This window comes from Arvicanthis niloticus, chromosome 19 (genome assembly GCF_011762505.2).
Source record: "Arvicanthis niloticus isolate mArvNil1 chromosome 19, mArvNil1.pat.X, whole genome shotgun sequence".
NCBI lineage: Eukaryota > Metazoa > Chordata > Mammalia > Rodentia > Muridae > Arvicanthis > Arvicanthis niloticus.
The window spans coordinates 48703991-48726658 of NC_047676.1; the positions used below are offsets into that span (position 1 = coordinate 48703991).

General features: G+C 41.7%; 1 protein-coding gene and 1 long non-coding RNA gene across 2 annotated transcripts in view; one reads left to right on the forward strand and one right to left on the reverse strand.

The window, feature by feature from the left end:
* Positions 1–20231, reverse strand: LOC143435094 (uncharacterized). Its single transcript, XR_013105083.1, has 3 exons — positions 20098–20231; positions 402–507; positions 1–138 (listed from the first exon to the last, which is right to left on the reverse strand). It is a non-coding gene; the product is annotated as an uncharacterized LOC143435094 (long non-coding RNA).
* Shisal2b (shisa like 2B) overlaps positions 19827–22668 on the forward strand; it is a 16494-nt gene continuing 13652 nt past the window's right edge. The window contains exon 1 of the mRNA XM_034523651.2: positions 19827–20317. Coding sequence (XP_034379542.1) covers positions 20127–20317 — 191 coding nt within the window. The 5' untranslated portion in view covers positions 19827–20126. The remainder of the gene's footprint in view (positions 20318–22668) is intronic.

The window sequence follows — 22668 nt, forward strand, 5'->3', positions numbered from 1 at the left end:
TGAGTGTACAGGAACATACTTTACAGCATTCGTGTTATAAGTTGTAACTGGGCCCTCATGTCAGCCTACACAAAGCGCACTCGATGCAAACACATCAGAAGTACCATTTGCCATTCACCAGGTTTGTCTGCACTGGTTCTGTGAGGAAAAGAAATTTGAGTTTTAATTAGTAATCCCAGGAACAAATGGAATCCCCATGCTTTATCAGTTGAAAACGAAACTGTTAATTTCTAAGGGTCTGTGGACTCAGGGAGATCCTGTAAGGGTACGAAGAGTCAGCTAGAGCTGGGCTGAGTGGAAGAGTTGGCGGTATACTGACCTCAGTTGTTCCTGTTCAGAGCATAAGGGTGGGGAGTTCAGTTGGTGATGAGCAGAGAGCAGAGGAGATGGTGTTGTCATACCTGGGCTGCCACTGTGGTTGCTAAAGACTGGTGGGCTGGGGCAGGGAAAGCTCAGCGGAAACGTGGTAAACCAGCATGCACAAGGTCTTGGGTTCAATCCTTAGTGCTGTGAATAAACAAGCAAATATATAAAAACACGCACACATGCACATGCACACATACACATGCACACGCACACATGCACACGCACACATGCACACGCACACATGCACACACCACAGGAACATCACCTATTTTGCCTGTAGGAAAGTTTGCTGTATCAAAGCTAGGACATAACAAACCCCCAGAAAGGACTAAGAATATAAACAAAAGAGATGTAAAGAATGAGAAAACCTGTGGGATTTTTCTGCCTGGACATTTCCTATTCTTCACTTGTGTGCATGGTCATGACATTGCAGTATGAGGCAGGGAAGGTAAATCAGTGTCTCTACCTGAATTATGTAGACTGAATTAAGGATGGACACTTCCTCCCTAGGCGCTGAATTCTAGGACTGGAACAAATAAGTGCAAAACGTAAGATTTCAGAATTGGCCATAAAACAGAAATTCTAGCAGAGACAGAGAGGAGTCAACTTGTTTGTTTATTTATTCAGGAAGTGAGTTGTGGGAAGCAAGGGAGTTAACACTGAGTGTTCACAATGTGCTGCCTGGGGCATCGCTGAGAAGAGCAGAGCGTAGTTTTCAAGAAGGGTGATGCAGTCTGTGGGGAACCACTTGGCTGTGATGATTAATCTGGCATGATGTGGATGGAGTCAGAGATAAAAGGCTACTTTGGCATTTGGGATATCAACAAGGGCGTGCAATTTTATAATAAGAAGGTTCTTCGGCTTTGCTGAATGATGCAGACCTAAGAGAATCTCAGTGGGTCACTTCTGAGAAGCCACAGCTTGTACTCTGTGTTCATATAGAAAACCTTGGGCTCCCTGTCTGATGACCCAGCATGTTCTGAATGAAAGACCAAGGATAGTCCTAATAACCAAATGTGCTGAAGCCAGGCATGGTGGCACACGCCTTCATCCCAGGGCTTGGAAGGCAGAGACAGTCAGACCTCTGAGTCTGAGGCTAGAGCGGTCTGCAGAGGGATATCCAGGACAGTGAGAACTACACAGGAAACTGTCTCAAAAAAAAATTGGGAAACTTTTTGACAGACAAAAAATCTGTAATCTGTAGGGTGGGTTAAGCACCTTTCATAACATTATAGAGAATTGGGTGGGTAGTTGTTAAAACATCCATGGTCAAACTTTGTGACTTAATTGATGTATTCTAGCTTATAAAATCGTGATGTTTTGTTATCTTAAAAGACACATTATCACCCACATTATCCATAATAACACACTTTACTGACAAGCCCACAGAACAATAATATAATCAAGATGAATACTGTTATATCTCGCAAAAATAAAGCCAAACTGTAATTAAGAAGTGGCGAGTCAAGTGGAATATAATATCGCTATGCTTGTGTGCTTTAAAAGTACTACAGATGCAATCATTTTTACTTCTCCAACGTGATAACTTTGTGCTTACAAAAATCATCGTCAAAATAAAAGTCTACAGTACTCTCAACTAACGTGGCACACACACACACACACACACACACACACACACACATACACACACACCACACACAAAACTCATGAAAAAACTAGCTCTGTATATCAGTAGGTGTTTTCCAGAGAACAAGAACTTATTGGAGATATATGTATATAAGGAGAAATCATTGTAGAAAGATATTTATTATGAAGGCTTTGCTGAGGCTTACATGATTATGAAAGGGTCTCATCATTGCTATCTATAATGCTGCAAAAACCTAAGCCAGAGAACCCAGTTGAGGCAATGCTGAAATCCTAGCCCATATCCAAAGGTCCAGGAGCAATGATGCTCAAGGTAGGAGAATGGGATGTCCCAGCTCAGGAGGAAATCTGCCTTCCTCCATATTCTTTATCCAGGTATTCAGTGGATAGTAGGGGGTGCTTCTTGTACTGGTGTTATGAGGACTATGGAAAATAACCTCCTTTACTGACCCCTCAGATTCAAATGCTAACCTCTTCTTCAAACACCCACAGTGTTTTATTATCAGCACTCCACACATCAATTAGCCTAGCTAATTAAATTAATTATCAAATTATATTTTATATTTATAATCTGAAAACAAAGTTAAGAGATGCTTACTCCAAATACATGTCCCCATCTCGAGTCAGCTTCTCCTAACAATCCATAAAGAACACTGGAAAATTGTGGTTTTTCTAGCACCTGGGTTATGTTCAGAAACTATGATGGTTTGAATACCTATGAACCCCATAAATTCATGTTTGAATGCTTGGCCCATATGAAGTGACACTATTAGGAGGTGTGGCATTGTTGGAGTAGGTGTGGCCTTGTTGGAGGAAGTGTGTCACTGTGGAGGCAGGCTTGAAGGTCTCACATATGCTCAAACTATACCCAGTGAGGCACAGTCTACTGCTGCCTATGAATCAAGATGTAGAACTCTCAGCTCCTCCCCCAAGACAGCCTGTGTGCTGCCATGCTTCTCACCATGATAATGGACTAAACTTCTGAATCTGTAAGCCAACCCCAATTAAATGGTTTTCCTTATAAAAGTTGCCTTGGTCATGGTATCTCTTCATAGCAATAAACCCCCAAATAAAGACAGAGACTTCTATCAAAACCAACCAAGCAAGCACAGAGCACAAAGCAGAGGTGTCCAATATGTCAGAATTAATCTGTTGTATTGATGGCCAGTATTCAATTATTCAGGAGCAACAGAAGCCATTCCCATGATTATGAAAGATCCATTGAAAATCTGTGAAAGACAGGGACCCAGAATTAAGGCCACAGTCAGTATACTTGACACCAGACCAATCTTTTTTTCCTTCTACTCTTTTACTTCTTTGAGACAAACTGTTCTTTGAATTACCCATATAACAGGGATTGCTCTCTTCATGTACTCCTTAACTTTCAAACGATTACCAAGTACAAATACAAATATCTAATATAAAATGCACTATATAAATAAAGTCAATTACTTCACACATGAACTAAAATGCACAGACTAAAGAGGAATGTTATACATTTCAATTTGCACTCTGGTGCATAGTTTTTCATTTTAAACAAGAATAAGATTCCAAAGTGCCATAGAGAATTAATAAATCAAGGTAACTAAAGCTCTTATATCTAAGTATAACATAGATAATCAATGTATTAGCATTCATTCTTTGGTACTGTTTAAATGAAAGTATATGTAATAACACAGAACTTCATTTAAACAATTTTTAGTATTTCATAGTTTATTGCTAAATAAATACATATAATTGATCTGTGGAGTGTAGAATAGGGAAGATTAAGAAAATAATTTAATAACATGTTTTTATAGTTACAGAGCAAGCAGAAGAAAAAGTTATTAAACAATACATAATAAATGTGCTAATTTAGGCTCACATATGTACTGGCATCTAGAAATATAAAAGATTTTTTTTTGAGAGTCAGAATATGTTTCATTGACACTGTTAAAAACTGTGAAACGTGGTGTCTTAGCTTCATTTCTGTTACTGTGATAAAACATCTTGACATAAAGCAACTTAGGGGGAAAGGGTTTATTTTCACTCACAGTCACCATTGCAGAGGAATCAAAGTAACAGGAACTTAAAGCAGCCAGTCACATTGCATTATATGCACTGTCAAGATCAGAGAGAAATGAATGCCTACTACTCAGATCATCTTCTCTACTCTAATATAGTCCAGGACCCAAACCTAGGGAATGGTACCAACCTCAGTTGACTGGGTCTTCCCACATCAGTTAACATAACCAAGACAGTTTACCATAAACTAGCCCAAAGAGCAGCTCCATCAGGACAATTCCTCATTGAGAATTTAATGTTAATTAGCAAAACCAATCACCACACATAGCTATACACAGTAAGAAAGCAAAGTAGGGTCAAGAAGCTGGAAGTATCACTCAGCAGTTAAGAGAACTCACTGCATAGTTAGGAGGACCAGAGTCTGGACACCAGCACTCATATGACAAGTCAGAATTATAACCCCTAAAGTAAAAACTTAAGGGTTCTTTTGAAAGTCTGTTGGACGGTATTTTGCTGGGGCAAACTCATGAAGAAACATTTGGTTAAAGTGGATACAAGTGTGAAAGGCTAAGACAGACTTGTGAAGGAACATTTCCCTGAAGCAGACACAGGCGAGAGATGTTCTGCTAAAGCAAACACATGCAAGGCCACGTGATGACGGATTCTTTGCTAAGAATGCACATGTACTGGTCCACCTTACATTGCATAGCTGAGCTGCATTTGTCTGAACTCCATACAGAAAATTGCACCAAAAAAAAAAAAAAAAAATTCTGGTGGCGTACTGCAGTTTCTTGCAACTGTCACAGACTTGGGCTGGTTGGCAGAGTGATGTCAGCTGAGACAGACACATGTCTGAGGCAAGTGACCCATGGGACATGAGATGTTTGGAGAGAGTATAAAAGGACTGGAGGGACAGTGACAGGGACTGAGCCAGGCTTGCTTATAAAACTAGCTGTTCAGTGCTTGTAGCTCTGAGTCTTCACTGATCTTCACCCCTGAGAGACACAGCTGAGAACTTCTCCTGGCATTGCTCCTGGTCTCTCCTGCTGGCTAGTACTGAGGCCAAGGCCTGGCTGTCTCTGTTAGCTAGTGCCACCACTGCTGATTTGCTATCCTTACTCTACCAACCTGGATTGCTGATGTATCCTTAAGGTGTTTGCAGTGAATCAAGCTGTCATTGCTAACCTGTGAACTGAACTGCTCATTTCCAGACAACACAGAGGGGTTCCAAAAAATCTTTCTAAACCGGTCCACTTCCCCCACCCCCATCCCCAAATCCTTTCTTTCTCACTGCCTCTGGTGGGTGGTGGGCTAAAAGGGAGGGTAACGCATTTAAAAACCATCCTTAAAAATAGGATTTTAGCGGGCTGGAAAGATGGCTCAGTGGTTAAGAGCACTGACTGCTCTGCTAGAGGTCCTGAGTTCAATTCCCAGCAACCACATGGTGGCTCACAACCATCTGTAATGGGCTCTGATGCACTCTTCTAGTGTGTCTGAAGACAGCTACAGTGTACTCATATAAGTAAAAAACAAATAAATCTTTTTAAAAAATGGGATTTTAAAAAATTAAAGTTACAACCCCAGCTCTGAGAGATGGACACAGGAAGATAGGTAGGGCTTGCTGGTTTTCAGCCTGAGAAAATACAAGCCTTAAGTTTAAGGGAGCCTCTTTCTCAAAGGAAGAGGCAAAGAGTGAGAGAAGAAGACATCTGGGTCCCTTTTCTGGTCTCTCTTAACATACAGATAGACACACACACAAACTCACACACACACACACACAAATAAATAAAATAAATAAATATTAAACACATCCCTTTTGAAATCAGTGCTATTATTGTTTTAATGACAAAAAAACGCATGCTCTTACTCTTATACCCGAGGCAAGCTGTCCCACCAGACCTTTTGGATTATTCAGAACTTATTTTGAATTGCAAAGTCTTCCCAGGACATATTTATTCCCCAAGTATAACTGAGATTAAATTTCCTACCCCTCAGATTGATATTTAGTTTCAGATTTTATTTGGAATTTTAGAGATTGTATTGTATAGCTATTGTGCCTGTGTACATGATATGTGTGGGGCCGTGCATGCTGCAGTGTGCATCTGGAATCAGAGAACTGCTTTCTGATGTTGCTTTGCTCCCTCCAAATTCTCAGAACGTGGGTTCTGCGAACTAAATTTAGGTCTCCAAACCTGACAACAAGAGCTTTCACCTACTGACCCATTTCACTGGTCATAATTTCTTTTTTGAATTTTAAAAGATGGTTAGCTTTATTTTCTCCATCTGTTGTAAGGTAAGTTTGTGTTAGTAAATAATGATGTTGCCATAACCTATGTAACATGCCACATGTTTAAATGCTTGTATTTCCACATGAAAAAAATCTAAGCATGTCTAGACTTTTTAAAACTATAAAATATCAAAAAAAATTGTCAAAAGTTGAAAAACAAAATAAATAAATCATAGAATTTTGGGATATATTTTATAAAAAGTTCTTCTTTCCAAAAAAGTAAAGCCGTATACACATATGATAAGCCTTGTTTTCCTTTGTCAACTGGGTAGTCACCAAATGTGTTCCAGACTTGGAAATTACTCAGCTTACGCTCCCTCAGGTTACTGCACCCTAAGAAGAAAATGGTGTCTCACAAATGGTAATTGAAAACCTCTCTTGTTTTTTCTCCACCTGCTATTACAGCACTTCAATCACTTTCCATATACCTAATTAGCCATGTTTATTTATAGATGAATCTAGAGGGGCGGCTGACATTGGCAGACAAATAATCCCTCTTAGCCTCTATTAGCTGAGAGAGCTTTACCCTCCCCTGAACTCATGGAGCCCAGGAAGGCCACCTAAGCTATTGCCATAGCTGTTGACTGTATGGAAGACATGATGTCACCTGCATAGATGCTGCCATCCATCAATATTCCTATCAGCACTGGTGCTGTTACCAGTTCCACAGTTGTCTTGAACTGAGAAACCTCCAGGGACATTTGAATATTGGTAGCAGTGCTTGAGACTGCAACCAAAGTTAAGACCATACATACTTTATTCCATGAAGATCACATGAAGCAAGATTTCCCAGGACTCGTGAGGATCTGAGAAGGCCAAGGGGTGATCTGAGCCCCAGAATATAAAAAGCATGACCATTTCTTTTAACACACGAACTTGTAGACCAGCAGGACCCATCTCCTTGCAGTTTTCAGACCACAACCTGACAGAAGTAAAGGCAGATATCTCTGACTAGATACCAGTTAAGACTAGCTTTTTTTCTGGTCATAGAGCATATAACTTGGTGAACTGACTATAAATTTTATCTTTGATTACTGGGTCATTTGAGCTATATTACAACCAACTGACTGGATCTGTGACATTCCTTCTAAGCACAGTAACTATTCTAATAGTCACTACTTAATCCTCTCCCATATTAACAATGACTAGTAATTAGAGACTGGTATAGAGTAACTCACCACTCTCCTCTTACCCAGATGTAATTTTTGTTCTTAGCATCTAGTGAAAAGAATATAAAGACATTGCTAGATTGAGGGTGAGTCTGCCGAAAGGTTACTAAATAAGTGAGGCTTATTCAGTACACATTAAGTGTACTTAGAGGCTGTGCCAAAAATCCAGTCATTTGGCTGCTATGTAGTTAACCTTTACCAGGTACTAATTTTTGAGAAAGATGCATTGAAGTTGTGTGTATGAGTTTTCCTCCATGTATGTATGTGCACTGTGTGCCTATCTGGTGCTCACTGAGGCCAGAGGACACCATCTGAGAGCCCCTGAAACTAGTGTCACAGACAGTAGTGAGCTGCCCTGTGTGTCCTGGAAACTGAACCTAGGTCTTTTGTGAGAGCAGCTCGTTCTCTTAACGGTTGTTCTGCCTTCCAACTGTACCCCTTTTTGTTTTATTTTTTTTGTTTGTTCTTTTGTGGGGTGTTAGAATGGGAGTGTTTGATTTTGTGAAGTCCTTAAAGAGATGTGAAAATATATTGTTTTAGTTAAGTCATAAGTATTTGATGGCGTGACATGGCTGGGTTTGATGCTCATTTTCTTCCTTTTACTGGTGACAGCAACAACTTCCTAATACCATGCTATTTGTCTTCATATTCACTTATTCTACATATGAGGGCATACACTCTCAAGCATCTTGATGAGGTGATGCTTTGTCCCAAAGGGGAATGCTATAGATCATCCATGCCCATTGCATCTTGTGCCTCTTTAACTTAGTCTTGTGCCAAATCCTCTGGTGGGTGTGCTTAGGCCTGACACTACTTTCTACTTTGGACTGTGAATTTGGAATGTGGTTGAGATAATGCCCTGTGTCTTCAGGAGGGAAGTCTATTCTTAGGATAAGGACAAGGATCTGAAGCTGCTTTTCAGAATCCCATCCCAACAAGTCCATCTAGAGCAATGGTTCCCAGCCTGTGGGCTGCAACCCCTTTGAGGGTGAATATGAAAATAGGGGTCACCTAAGACTATAAGAAAACACAGATATTAACATTATGATTCATAACAGTAACAAAATTACACTTATGAAATGATAATGAAATAAAAGATATATATGTCTATATATACATATAGACATATATATGTATATATAGACATATATATACACATATATACACACACATTTATATATATATATATATATATATATATATATATATATATAGAGAGAGAGAGAGAGAGAGAGAGAGAGAGAAAGCATTAGAAAGGTTGAGAACCACTTATCTAGGGGCTCAGGATACTGAGAGAAATATTTTTACTTTCAATAGCAAGAATAAGAATATAATTATGAATTTTATATATAATTTTGTAAGCATAAAATATTTATTAAAAATGACTCCTAATAGCATATTGCTATATCCGTAGATCAGTGTTTCACTCACTGCTTATCAAGCTTCTTGCAGTAGTTTGGAACTACCACAGAGACCCACAACAATAGGTCTGCACAACAATGTGCAGCCAGTGAGTGACTTTGGAGCATTCAGTCCTGGATGAGCTACCTCCATCATACCCATCCCCTCAAGGCGCAGGGATCTTTGCAGAACAGGAGGCAGAAAGATCCTTGGAGCCTAAGGTTGTGGATGACTCCAAGGAAACAGTGTCTTCCAGACACAACAGGATTGGTACACAAAGGAACTCCCAGGACTGGGACAGCGTGCTGAAGACCTGCACAGGTTGAAGCCAGATAAGATCCCACTGCTGAGAATGAGAGTGAACACAAAGCCCCAGCCCTAACCAAGAAACTGTATATAATTGATACCTGCTGGGAATGGGAAAACCAAGTTTCTCCAATGAAGTGTCACTGGCTACATCAATCAACACATGCCCAAGAGCAGTTGACCAACACACACAAGATTCTATTTTGTTTGGTTTCTTTTGGTCCTGTGTGTGTGTGCTTTTTCTTTTGGTATTTTTGTCTAACCAGTTTTTCTCTTTTTTGTTTGTTTTAACTTTGCGTTTTTGGTTTGTTTTTGTTTGTTTGGAACAGGTCACATAAAGTTGGGTGTGTAGGGAGCTGGGAGGATCTTGAGGAGGGGAAAGAATATGATCAAAATATATTCATAGAAAAACGTTTCTAAGCATTCATTTCCTTACATAATGGCTCTGCCAAGTATTTTCAGTATGTGATGAGCAAAAATGATAAAAGAAAGTACTGTAGGGCTGGAAAGATGGCTCAGTGGTTAAGAGAACTGTCTGTTCTTCCAGGGGTCCTGAGTTCATTTCCCAGCAACCACATGGTGGCTCACAACCATTTGTAATAGGATCTGATGCTGTACTCTGATGTATCTGAAGACAGTGACAGTGCACTCATATACATAAAATAAAATAAAAAAAGAAGAAAGTTTTGTATTAAAATATTGGTTGTTGTAAAATGGAAATCCAGTCCTGCACACACAAAATAACTATGTTCATGATTTATAGAATTTCCATTAGTAGATGGTTCAAATGCTGGTGCCGAGCTTATTTTGTATGAATGTTTTTAGAGGATACCATATGTAGATCCGTTTATAATCTTTATCTAGTTTTGAAGTTGAGCAGTAATATATGCAGAAAAGGATTTTCAAACTGGTTCCTCTGCTTCTGTTTTTTCAGAAATGCTCTGAATCGTCAGTTACTTAAGGAATAGTTGTTATATGTAAAGAATCCATGTGTGAGGTCAAAAAAAGCAGATTAGAATAAAATTCTCTGATACATATAAACCTATTGAAATTATATTATCTTATGTAAGTGTGATGGTTGTTGCTTCCCACTAAATAATTCATTTGATTTAATTTTCAAATATTACTATAAACAATTGTTTTGTTTCAGTACTAACCTTAATATTGTTACAAGTTTTATAAAATATATTGATTTCTTTGAATTAAAAGAGAAAACATTTATATACAGTGCAAATACATCTATGGACATACAATACATACTTTAAAAAAGCATAAAGATGGATCTTCTCACAAATCATCGGAGGTGCCAAGGAGCAGAAAATGGAGTTAAGGCAATGTTGGTGTCAGGCTGAAAATGAAAGCTAGACAGAGGTATCAGGATCTTTCTCCTCCCATTACTAGCTAGACAACCTCACTAGTCTGTGAACTTTAGGGAAAAAAAAAAAAAAACTCCCTGTGTCTCAATTTGATTGTCTTTGAAAAGAAAATGATCAGCTCCTACTTCAAATAACATTATACGATGTAAGTGAGGTAACCTGTGACATGTTCCTGACAGCACCTGGCATGCCGGGTGATCCAGAGACGGTGATCATTAGCAGCAGTCTTGTCTGTATGTGGTGTGAGTCAGAAGGAACAGAGAGCTGCTCTGCTGTCCTCTGATAATGAGGGAACGTTGTAAGTCCACACACAGGAATAAGGATGATCAGTAATGGATAACGTCTGAAACGTGTGGCTGATTTCCCCCAGCATGCTCAAAGTCTGCAGGTTCCATCTGCCACCTGTGCACATTATATTAGCAGTGTTCTATGGCCTGGTATCTGATGACTGTTGCGGCTGACTTCTGAATGTCAGCTATAAAACTTAGTCACATGGCTCTCGCCTAATGAGTGATACATGGCTCTCGCTGTGGTCGTTTGCAGTGGCACCTAAGCTCCGAGTCTCTAAGTTGAAGCTTTCAAACCAGGCTTTAAAAAGCAAGAGTTACCAGGCTTAGCGTGGTAGTTTCTGCTCCAACTTCTAAATAAGGTTGTCATACGTTGGCCTACCTAGTACGACCTTTCTCTTCTTGTAGCTTGTCCATGGCTGAATGTTAGAAAGATACCATGTTTGTTAGAATCCCCCAGTTGGTTGAGATGATGGCTCACTATGTTTTAATGTCTCATGAAATCTTCATGAACAACCCAAGCATAATTGTTAAGAATGCATGAATTAAAGTTCATGGAGGTGGAATAAATATTTTATGAATGGACTTTTCACTACATCTTTTCATGTAAATTAGTCTTTTGGTTTTGAGACATCTTTAAAGGAAATTGTCTCTACTTCCTTTTGGCAGCTAATAGGCTTTTACCAATTTTTAATGCAAAGTTTATCATGACAAAAAATGTTAACATGGCTACCATTCTCAACCATGCCCCATGTCCTTCTTAATTCTTAGCCCCTCTCAAAAACTGAAGTGGACTTTTTGTTTTTCTACGTGTAGGATGAGATTGGTTGACAAAAGGTAAAGTGTTTCATTTAAATTTTTAGTCTATGGCATTTCCTATCTTGGGAAGCCACAATGATCTTGGCCCATTGTGACACCGAGCACCATTAAATGTTAAGTTCTGTGGTTCCAAATTGCTGTTGGTTCGAAGAATGTCTTGATGCTCTTACAGCTTGCCTTTGATTTTAGCCCTTTCTTTCTATTTGTCAGGGATACAGGATCACCTTCCTTTTTACTGTCTTGTCACCAACCATTCCAACTTGTTAGTCATGTGTTTGGGAAAAGGCTGTATGGTCTTTCTGGCTCCACTCAGTGTCTAAGACATCCTGTTTCCTCTGCTTACATCACACAGCCTCCCTTCATCCTCTTTCCTGCAGTGCAGCCCTCCCCAGTGATACAGCAAGAATTGTCACATATGTTGTGTGTCCTGCATGTTGGAGTGGGTTTTCTGATGATGCTTCTACTCATGCATGAAATTCATCACTCATGCTGGTAAGGAAGCCTAATACCAAGATACATTTGGGTGTTGTTTCTTTGGTCTGTTTTTTTTTTTTTTTTTTTAACTTGGCTAACCATTCCCCCTCCCTTTTAAAAAATAGATTATTTTATCAAACAGTATATCATGATTGCAGTTTTCCTTCCATCTATCCACCCTGGTTTCTTCCCACCTCCTCTTTTGCTCTATTTTTAGTGCCCTATTTGAGGCAAATAAAAATTTGTTCATATCTTCTTAGAAAAAGACATAAAACAAAATAAATGGATATGTATTTTGAGGTTCTTTGGTTCTAAGTTCGTGTTTCTAAAGAGTAAATGGGAGCGGTTATGTGGACATTAAATGGAACTTATTGATGAGACACTCATAGGAATGTAGGAATGTCTGTCACTGACAGGACACTCGAGGGAGTTTAAATAGGGAAAGTATTTATTTTGCTCATGGTTTCAACAGAGTAAAGTTCAAGAATTCTTGAGCCCAGACACTTAAGCAGAACATCATGGCAGTAGACACACGTGGCTGAGGAGGTTTCTTCACCTCATGCTACAAAAGAAGCAGAGCGAGGGAGAAGGTCAGAGCCACTCTGAAGATGTGAAGGCATCTTCCCAGTCACCTACTTCTTCCTGAAGCTTCTAGCACTTCCCATAACATTACTATCTGTGTGTCCTAGTTAGGGTTCTATTGCTATGTAGACACAACATGACCAAAGCAGCTCTTATAAAGGAAAATGTTTCATTGGGGCCGGCTTAGAGTTAAGAGTCCAGTATTGTCATGGTGGTAAGCATGGTTGCATGCAGGCAGACATGGTGCTGGAGAAGGAGCCAAGAATTCCACACCTTAACTCTCAGGTGGCAGGAGACTGTGTACCACACTGGGCATAGCTTATGCATATGAGACCTGAAAGTCTGCCTCCACAGTGACATACTTCCTCCAACAAGGACACACCTACTCCAACAAGGTCACACCTCCTAATAGTGCCCTATGGCCAATAATTCAAACACATGGATCTATGAGGGCCCATTCCTATTTAAACCACCAATCGGGGGACCAAATAATTGAATATATGAGCCCGTGGGAGAGATGTCATATTCAGATCATACATTCACTTCCATTTTGTTGCCACTCTAAAGAACACAGTTCTGTCAAGGGACAGAGTGAGTTAACCATATCAGCAGCAAAGATCCATCACTGTGCTGTCTATGTACACTGGGCTCACTCTCTTTTCTGTTCTCAGGCTCCTTTTGTTGCAAACAAATCATTTACTCTTTGTTTTTCTCCATGTTTACTCATATGATGTCTAATAATGTATAAGCCATATGTCCAGTTCTTTCCTCTTTTCATATACATATATATACTATGTATGTATGTATGTATGTATGTATGTATGTATTTCTGAATTCTACTTTATCTTCCAGTTGTGCAGTTTTATTAGTTACAAGAATTTCCATGGAGAGAAAAATTAAAAAACAAAACAAGAACAACAAAACATGTCTTGGCTTTGAAAATTGCATACAATTTATATAAAAAGAAAAAAAATTACAGCATTCCTTGGATAGAAAAGCAGATATGAAGTTATTTCTGGGACAGAAAGAAGCCTGACTCACCACCAGTACTGCACATTAGAGGAAAAAAAAAAACCAAAGCTGAGAAAGTAGAGTTACTGTAAGCCTTGGAAATAAGGACCTGTGTTAGTTAGGGTTTCATTGCTGTGAAGGGACACCATGACCAAGGCAACTCCTATAAAGGACAACATTAATTGGGGCTGGCTTACAGCTTCAGAGGTTCAGTTCATTGTCATCATGGCGGGAACCATTGCAGCATCCAGGCAGACATGCTGCTGGAAGAGCCAAGAGTTCTACATCTTGATCCAAAGCAGTAGCAAGAGACTTTCTTCTGTACTGAGTGGAGTTTGGGCATAGGATCTCAAAACCCACCCCTACAGTGACGCACTTCCTTCAATAATGCCACACTCACTCCATCAAGGCCACACCCTTCCCGTGGGCCAGGCATGCACAAACCACCACAGGAACCACTAAAGGTGCTGAGCAAAGTACTCATAAGAAGGTCTCCACTTTTTCTACAGCCAAGTTTGCTTCAACGAGCCCTTGTCTCCTTCAGCCTACTAGCCAGCTAAGTCTTATCTCTAGTCTTCCTTATTTGTTTTTATCATGGACTCTTGGGTAAACCTTGTTGGCTGAAAATTAGCAGGCAGGAGCAGCTTTCGCTGCTGTAGCATGCTAGTTTCTGTTGTCTTCACAAGAAATCACATCAATAGCCCATGACACTGCCAGACTCAAGGTCCTTCACTTGTAATAATATTTCAAATGTCTTCCTTTGCTATCTTAGAATAAAATTCATATATAGTAATGCTGCATTCACCTAAAACTGTTGCAGATCGACTTGTGCCCTCCTCATACCCTAAAAATGTGTATGTTAACGTCCTAACTGCTACTACCTAGGAGTATTTCAGGAGATGGACCTTTAAAGTGGTCATTTAGCTAAAACGGGGCCATTTAGATGGACTATAATCCAATGAAATAGATGTCCTGGTTTAAAATCGGAAATCTAGACGTAGACATGCACAAGGAGAGACGCTGTAGATTATACATAGTAAAAGATCATCTACAAGCCGGGGAACTAGGCCTGGCACACATCTTCCCTCAAAACTTGCAGAGGAAGCAACCCCACTGACACCTTCACCTTCTCCAATCATAACAAAATAATCATCTTTTTTCAAAAGACTGGGTGTGTTGTACTTTATTATGACAGATCTAGCAAAGGAGTACACTAACTATACATAATTATCTTCCTATAATAGAAAGAAGAAATGAATGTCATTTACAGTAAAATCCTCATTTGTATATGAAAATGTGAGAGTACAGCTTACAGCTTACTAAAAGCTGTAATACTTACTCATGAACTCTCTGTGCAACGGCTATAAACCATGGTTGACGGACAGTGTGCATACAGCCTGCCCTGGTGGGCAGTATTGGCAATGCAAACACAAAACCTTGAACAGTCTTACTTCTGGTACACAATTTTCCTGAAAGAGAAAACAACTCTTGGCAAAGTCCCAACCCAAACAAAGAACCATCTTCCCTTAATTTACAAAGCAGTTGCCTTCCTGGAAAATTCAAATGTGTGTCGTGTTTATTTGTAACACAGGGCTGAGTCCTGGGCACAGATCATTATAAATGGGCTTTTAACCTGAATGATGTCTTACAGAACACGTGGAAGTCACAGACAGGGCTCATCTTCCCTTAGTTCTGCACAATGTGAAGCTGTCCTGCATCTCTGTGTCATTGCGCCCTGTTCATTAGGATACCTTGTTATCAGACCACCCCAAACATCTTAGCTCCAAAGTACTCCCTAATGGGGAAGTACCCCTCTTGCTGAAACATACTGAGATTCAAGGAGAAAAATAGTGTACTTTATGACTTTTGGGTGTTTTGCCAGTCACATTGTACTACTCCATGTCAGAACTTCTGCCAGGGGAGCCTCACATCTGGGACCACAAAGCAATGTCAAAACCAATGATCCAATGTTCTGTTGGTGTTTTTAGTGGCACTTGGGGACAGAACCTAGAACACTACATTGTGTTAGGTAAACATTCCGCCATTGACTTACGCCCCAGGCCACTTTAAAAAACACATTGTTCATTTGCTTGTTTAGTGTGTGTGTGTGTGTGTGTGTGTGTGTGGTGTTTGTGTGTGTGCATCTATCTGTGTATATGATATATGATATATGATATGGTGGTGGTGGGTGTGCCACAGTACATGTATGAAGGTCATAAGACAACTTTGTAGAACCAATTCTCTTTCCACCTTTACAAGGGACCTGAGCATTGAATGTAGGTAATTAGGTTTCTACAGCAGGTGTTTTTATCCTCTTCCAACCCTTCTCCCACTTTAAAAAAATGTTTTATTTTGAGACAGAGTCCTAATAAATTGTTCAGACAAGTAATGAGCTTTCAGTCTTTCTACCTTGGCTCCCAGAGTAGCTGGGATTGCAGACTTGGAGCATCAGGCCAAGTTAGCGTTTTCTTTATAAATTTTTCTTGTGTATTACATTATTTGTTATGTATATTGTTAATTATTATTGTTGTTATAAAACACCATGATCAAGGCATCTTATGAAAGAGAGTGTTTAGTTGGCCTTATGGTCAGAGTCCACAGGTGAGAACTCACATCCTGGTGTACAAGCAGGAGACAGAGATCGTTATCTGGGAATAGTGTGTCCTTTTGGAACCTTAAATGAATCCCCAGCAACCCTCCTCCAACAAGTTCACTCTTCCTGATCCTTCCCAAATGGTCACCAACTAGGGACCAAGTTTTCAATGTCTAAGACTTATTGGGGGGAGGCATTTCACTCAACCCACCACCACCACCGCTGCTGCCACCGACACTGTCACCATCACCACCACCACATCATCATCATCGTCAATGGTGGTGGTGGAGCCAAGACCTTTTGAGCCTAGACAATCGCTTTACTACCAGCTATATCCATGGCCCTCTCTAGTTTGCGGCAGGGTCTTGAACCTATATATCTCAGGCAGCCTTGAAATCATGATCCTTAGTTCTGGGGGTGCAACTCAGGTTGCTATGTCCAGCTGGTATGTTTCTAAGCTGGTTTGGAGGCACAGTCTTGACACTGCTACTGAATCCTGTGTTAAAAAGCTGCTCTTTTGGCTTAAACTTTGGCTTGTCCCTGCTGGCTGGAGTCTGGCAGCTGCCTGTTTTGTATTTTGTCTGTATCTAAGGGATGTGTGGGCAAAGGTTGTTCCTGTGGTGCTTGTGTTAATGAGAATCTCCTGACCAGTTCTGCTGGACCAGTTCTGCTGTTCTTTCTTCTCCTTCTGTACTGAACACTCATTGCCGACAGTTTATGCCAGAATGCTGTGTCATCTAAGACTGAGGTCTGGCAGTGTACATGCTCCTCATGCCATCCTGCAGGCCTCCAAGCTCTGTCCCCACAATCTTCATTCTCCATCTTATACTGAGCAAGCACCCACATGTCAGTTCATCTGATTTTCCCTCCTTCAATAGAACATGCCCGTTGATTAAGGAGCATGTGGTGGTTTGCATATGCTTGGCCCAGGGAATGGCACTACTAGGAGGTGTGGCCTTGTTGGAGTAGGTGTGTCACTGTGGCGTGGCCTTTAATACCCTCATCCTAGCTGCCTGGAAGGCAGTCTTCTCCTAGCAGCCTTTAGACAAAGATGTAGAACTCTCAGCTCCTCCTGCGCCATATCTGCCTGGACGATGCCATGCTCCCACCTTGATGATAATGGACTGAACCTCTGAACCTGTAAGCCAGCCCCAATTAAACATTGTCCTTATAAGAGTTGCCTTGGTCATGGTGTCTGTTGACAGCAGTAAAACCCTAAAACAGATTATTATTTTATTATTTCAACACTCCCTCCTCAGACTTTGCCCTGAAAACATCCTGAGGTGTGAGGCAGAAACTTTTTATTGCATCAACAGTTACCAACTACTCATCAATGGAGCATTCTGGGAGTCTTTACTAATTAACTTTGTTATGTGAACATTATAGAGTGTATTTACACAAATTAAGATTGCTATAATGTTACTAGGCAATAAAATTGCGCAGGACTCCCCTACATCCTGTATATGTAGTCCATTATTGATTGTCATGTTGTTATGTGGTGCCTCTGTGGCAGAAACCAATGAGAGGGCTGTAGATACAGCTCAGTTGGTAAAGTTCTTGCCTAGCATTCAGGAAGCTCTGTGTTCAATCCCCAACACTAGATACCCATGCAAATGATTCTAGATACATGTACAAATGACATAGAAGTGCATGCCTGCCATCCCAACACTGGGGAGAAGACAGGAGTTATCAGAAGGTCAACATTACCGTTGGTGACATAGCAAGTTCAAAGCCTCAAAACTAAATTTATTTGAAGGCACATTTACCAGAAAGGAACATTTTTGGTCTTGAGTCAAGAGTAGAAAGGTGCAAGAAAGAACTCAAATAAAAATCACAAAGCCATCAACACTTAGTCAAACCTCTGCTTTGTGCTCCCTTCTGCCTTGTTTTTCTCTTTTTTGCCCACTTTCTTTTGCCTTCCTGTACATGTGATGGAACTGCAGTTCTATGACAGACCAAGCCCAGACCTTCCTAAATTGGGTCTAATCTCTGGCTGAGTCTGTGGCATGCTAGAAACCAGATTGAATTCCCATCTCTAGACAAGAAAATAAACAAAAGAATACGACACAATGGGTCCTGGCCATAGATATGACATACTGCACGACGGTGGTGTCTACGTGGAGACAGGTGAGGGAAGCCTTGTGAGGATCCTCCAACCCATACTCCTCCGCCCTGTGGAAAACATAGCTACTGTGCAGCCTGTGCGAGGGTTCACATGGAGTCCGGCTGGTTCTGAGCTGAGAATGTAAAGCTGAGAATCCAGGGAAGCCATGGGTGGTATCAGAACATGGATGGGGAAGAGAGAATGGGGTAACAGGACAGCTGACGTACAGTCTAGCTTCGAAGGTCACAGGAATATTCAGCTTAGTACTGATCTGTGTACGTCAGGGAGGCAGCTGTCTGAGGCTGGGAAAAGAAACCCTGAAACGAGTAGAGAGAACAATCCTCAGAGTTCCTACAGGTCTGGAGATGGTGGGGGCTGCCACTACCGGTAAGCTTTGCGATTCCCGACGTACGGAGTAGAATATTCAGAAAGTATTGGTCTCCGTAGGGAAAAATTTAGTCCCCGGGTCCATGCTGGTCCTGCCTAACAAAGCTTAAAAACAAATTGGAAAGAATCAAACTGTCTCCAAGTAACTGCGTCCCAGAGCATAGCTCAGGAATATCTATAAGAATATGAAAATATCCAGCACACAAGTTCTTCTTTTTTTTTTTTTTTTTTTTTGGTTTTTCAAGACAGGGTTTCTCTGTATAGCCTTGGCTGTCCTGGAACTCACTTTGTAGACCAGGCTGACCTCGAATTCAGAAATCTGCCTGCCTCTGCCTCCCAAGTGCTGGGATTAAAGGCGTGTGTCACCACCGCCCGGCTAGCACACAAGTTCTTGACGTCTGCCTTCCAATCAAGCCTTTGGCCAAAAGAGAGGAAGCAGAACTTGAGAAGGAAGAGTGCTCTGCCCTGGAAATTCTGCGAGCGCTAGCTTCGAGTTGAAGCTATTGTTATTTTTGTTCTCACCCCCCTCGGTATTGTTTGACTTGCTACAACAAGCACACATCACTACTGTTATTTCAAAAGACTGGACAAATCACTTAGGAAAATGACAATCAAAGGGAAAAGTGGTTTCTGCACTTCAGAAGTGATTGAAAGTCCTTCCCTTTCTGCTTCACGTTCTAGAAGATTCTCTCTTTTCCACCATCTCTTGCCTTTCCTCCCTTTTCCATGTAGTTTGGGTGACCGCGGGGATGCCGCTGTATGTTTTTAAAACACCCGCAGTTAGGTTTTCTGAGAGAATGTTGTTACTTGACTTTGAGCACCCTGTGCTCTCACTAAAGCTAATCTAAGGCCCTTTTGCTAGCCTGCTCCCCAGACGGGATCAGAGTAGTCCACCCAGGTAAAGCCTCCGCGAGCCAGACTCTATTCTGGGCAACAAAGATGACACTTTGGCTGTACCTGTGTAAACTGCACCCATGCCTACCTCCGCTGTTCTCTCTAAAGAGATCCTTCTGATATGGAGTGAAGACTACCACAGGTTGTGAATGAAGTGAATGAAAGTGGAAGGGAATCCGCAGAGAGCAAAGAAAACAGTCGGGGCTCTGGAGTGGGAGAAGAGGCAGAGGGCTGGGCCATCAGAGAAAGGGACCACTCAGAGACGAGACCCAGCGGTGAGAGCAGAGCGCTCCAGCACCGCGTGGACAGCGGGAGGTAGAGCAGAGAGGGCTCAGAGGCTGAGTGCCTGGCACTCGGACCCCAGATCGCAGGAGGCGCCCAGAGTCGCCGGGGGCTTAGGACGAGCGCAGTCCGAGCGCACATCGCACGCACCTCGGGGTCCTTGCGCACGACCGTCCGCGATGAGCGAGAGCAGCCGCCTGTGCTCGGGCTACTACAGCCTCAACCGCAGCTTCGTGGAGCCCTTCCTGTGCCCGCGGCGTGGTGACGGGGCCGCGCTGCTCTACTGCTGCGGCTTCGCAGACCTCAAGTACTGCTGCAGCGAGCCGGGCAGCTACTTCCCCTACAAGCACAGCTACATGTGGAGCCTCAGGTGGGCAGGGCATGGCATGGCATGGCATGGCAGGGCAGGGCAGGGCAGGGCAGGGCAGGGCAGGGCAGGGCAGGGCAGGGCAGGGCAGGGCAGGGCAGGGCAACCTCCTCCTAGACCTGGGAAAGTGACCAATGACACAAAGCTGGAATCAGGGAAGTCAACCAGCACCCGCTGGTTTCAGGTCCTGTGCCTTGAATTGTAACTCTTCAGGGACCCCTGGAGACAAGTGGGCACCCTGTATACATCCCAGCCTACCCCAGGGACCACTGCTTGCTCAATGAGCTGGAGGCTCTACTGACAAGCCTGGAGGTTTTAATTCCTCTTTTAATTCCTCTTTAGGTATTTGTTCATTTAGTACATTTGCATTGCATGCGCACCCTGGCTTGAGTAAGTACATACAACTGGGCTTTACAACTTGCTCTTCTCAGAGGTTTGGACACTGACACTGCCCAGCCGGACTTAAGGGTCAAGCATGGAAGAAAGAGCTTGGTTTGCTCTGCTTACACACATAGTGAGGCCTTTCTGGACACCGTTCCCCTGCACCTGAACTGTTTGCCCATGGCTTGATGTCCAGAGGCTTTACTTTCAAAGACAAGCCTTTCTTGCTTCTTTATCCTATAGTGGGATTTTTCCTTATTTCTGTTCCTCTTTATGCATGTTTTCATGGTGAAATGTTCCCCCTCAAAGCCTGCAAAGTTTGAAACTTTAAACTTGATTCTTTTCTTTTGTCTACAGAATGAATGGAATCTTAATATTTTAGAAGTGTGTGTGTGTATGTGTGTGTGTTGTGTAAGAGAGAGGGGGAGGCAGGGAGAGACAGACACACACACATACACACACACAGAGAGAGAGAGAGAGAGGGAGAGAGAGAGAGAGAGAGAGAGAGAAGAGTACAGTACTATCACCCCACTCTCTCATTATAATCCAGAATTTGGCACACATGTCAGATCAATAGCAAACTTATTTCTTGAGGCAGTAAAACAAGAACTATTTTTCTTTATTTCGAACTTCAGTGAAGTCTCAAAAGGCACGCCTTCCTCCCAGGAAGTTCCCTGACCAAGTTATGCTGAAGTAGGACAACTTATCTCATCTTCCATAGATTATCTGGGGGAGGGAAGTGATGGACTGCCCTGTTATCTGGCCTTTTCCAGGCATGCTCAGTCATTCATCTGTGTGTGTTTGAAGGCATTGATGAGGGTAAAATTAGTGCCAACCGAGCCTGGCAATTCCCAAATCAAACTCTATTGGAAATGGTGCCTAAGATCTTTAGATCTATAAATGCCACAGTGACAAGTAGAAGGGGCCACAAAACCTTCCTGAGGTTTGTGAGAACACAAAGGGGTGAGAAGCCTGCTGGGTCTACCTTCATCAGGACAAAATGGACAGTTAGCCCAGTGTCGGGGGAAATAGGAGAATCACTTTAACTGAGGGCATCAGTTGGCAACATTGAACCAGGGGTTCCTGTGAATTGCTGAGCTTTGGAAACACCACAGGAGGGTAAATTTATGAAAGCTTCATTTCTCTTCTATTCTTTGTTCTTCGGTCCTAATTTAAAATACTCCAACTGCGAAACATATTACAGAAGTCACTAGCTTTGGATCTGAGATTCCACAGCTGCTAGGGACAGGCAGCCAGAGGTACCTTGAGGGGAGGGAAGGTGCTAAGGTTGTGTGGATGTGCTGGCAGCTTCTGACACTTTCTAACAGCTGGGAAAACATCCTCTGTGGAATGCTAGGAAGACGGACAATTCTCCCTTTCCAGTGTCTGCCCCTTTCTTCTCTTCCCTCCTCTTCTAAGCCCCTAAATTCAAAGGGTCTACTTCAGTAACCTTTCCCAGGACTTCAGAAAATGAGGTTTATTTAGCAGGGTCATTCATGGATGGATGCTGAATAAGTGTTTGTTGACACGACCAACTTCAGAGACTCCTGGATCTCCATCTTTACATGAAGGTCTCTAAGGACAAAGCAATGCGTCTGTGATATGGAGCCATGACACTGCAGCAAAGTTAACATGCCTTTTGGCTTTCCTCCACACTGTGTAGTCCTAAAACCTTGTACATTAAATATTTATGGTGTATATGCTCAGTTTTATTAGGTTGGCACATTTTAATTTATTAAGTCACTTGTAACTTTGAAAATTATTTTTCAGCAACTGGGTTTCTCATTTCAGAAATCTGTCCAGATGCATCATCTATCTGCTTTGTGCACAAAATAATACTAAATGGATTACATTCTTACATGTCTGTATAGGAAAGTGAACCTAACCCTCCCTGACACAGTCTGCAGAATACAAGGTGCAAGGGTGTTTTTTCTCTAATCCTATTAGAGCAAAGGGCAACCAGCATGGCAGCC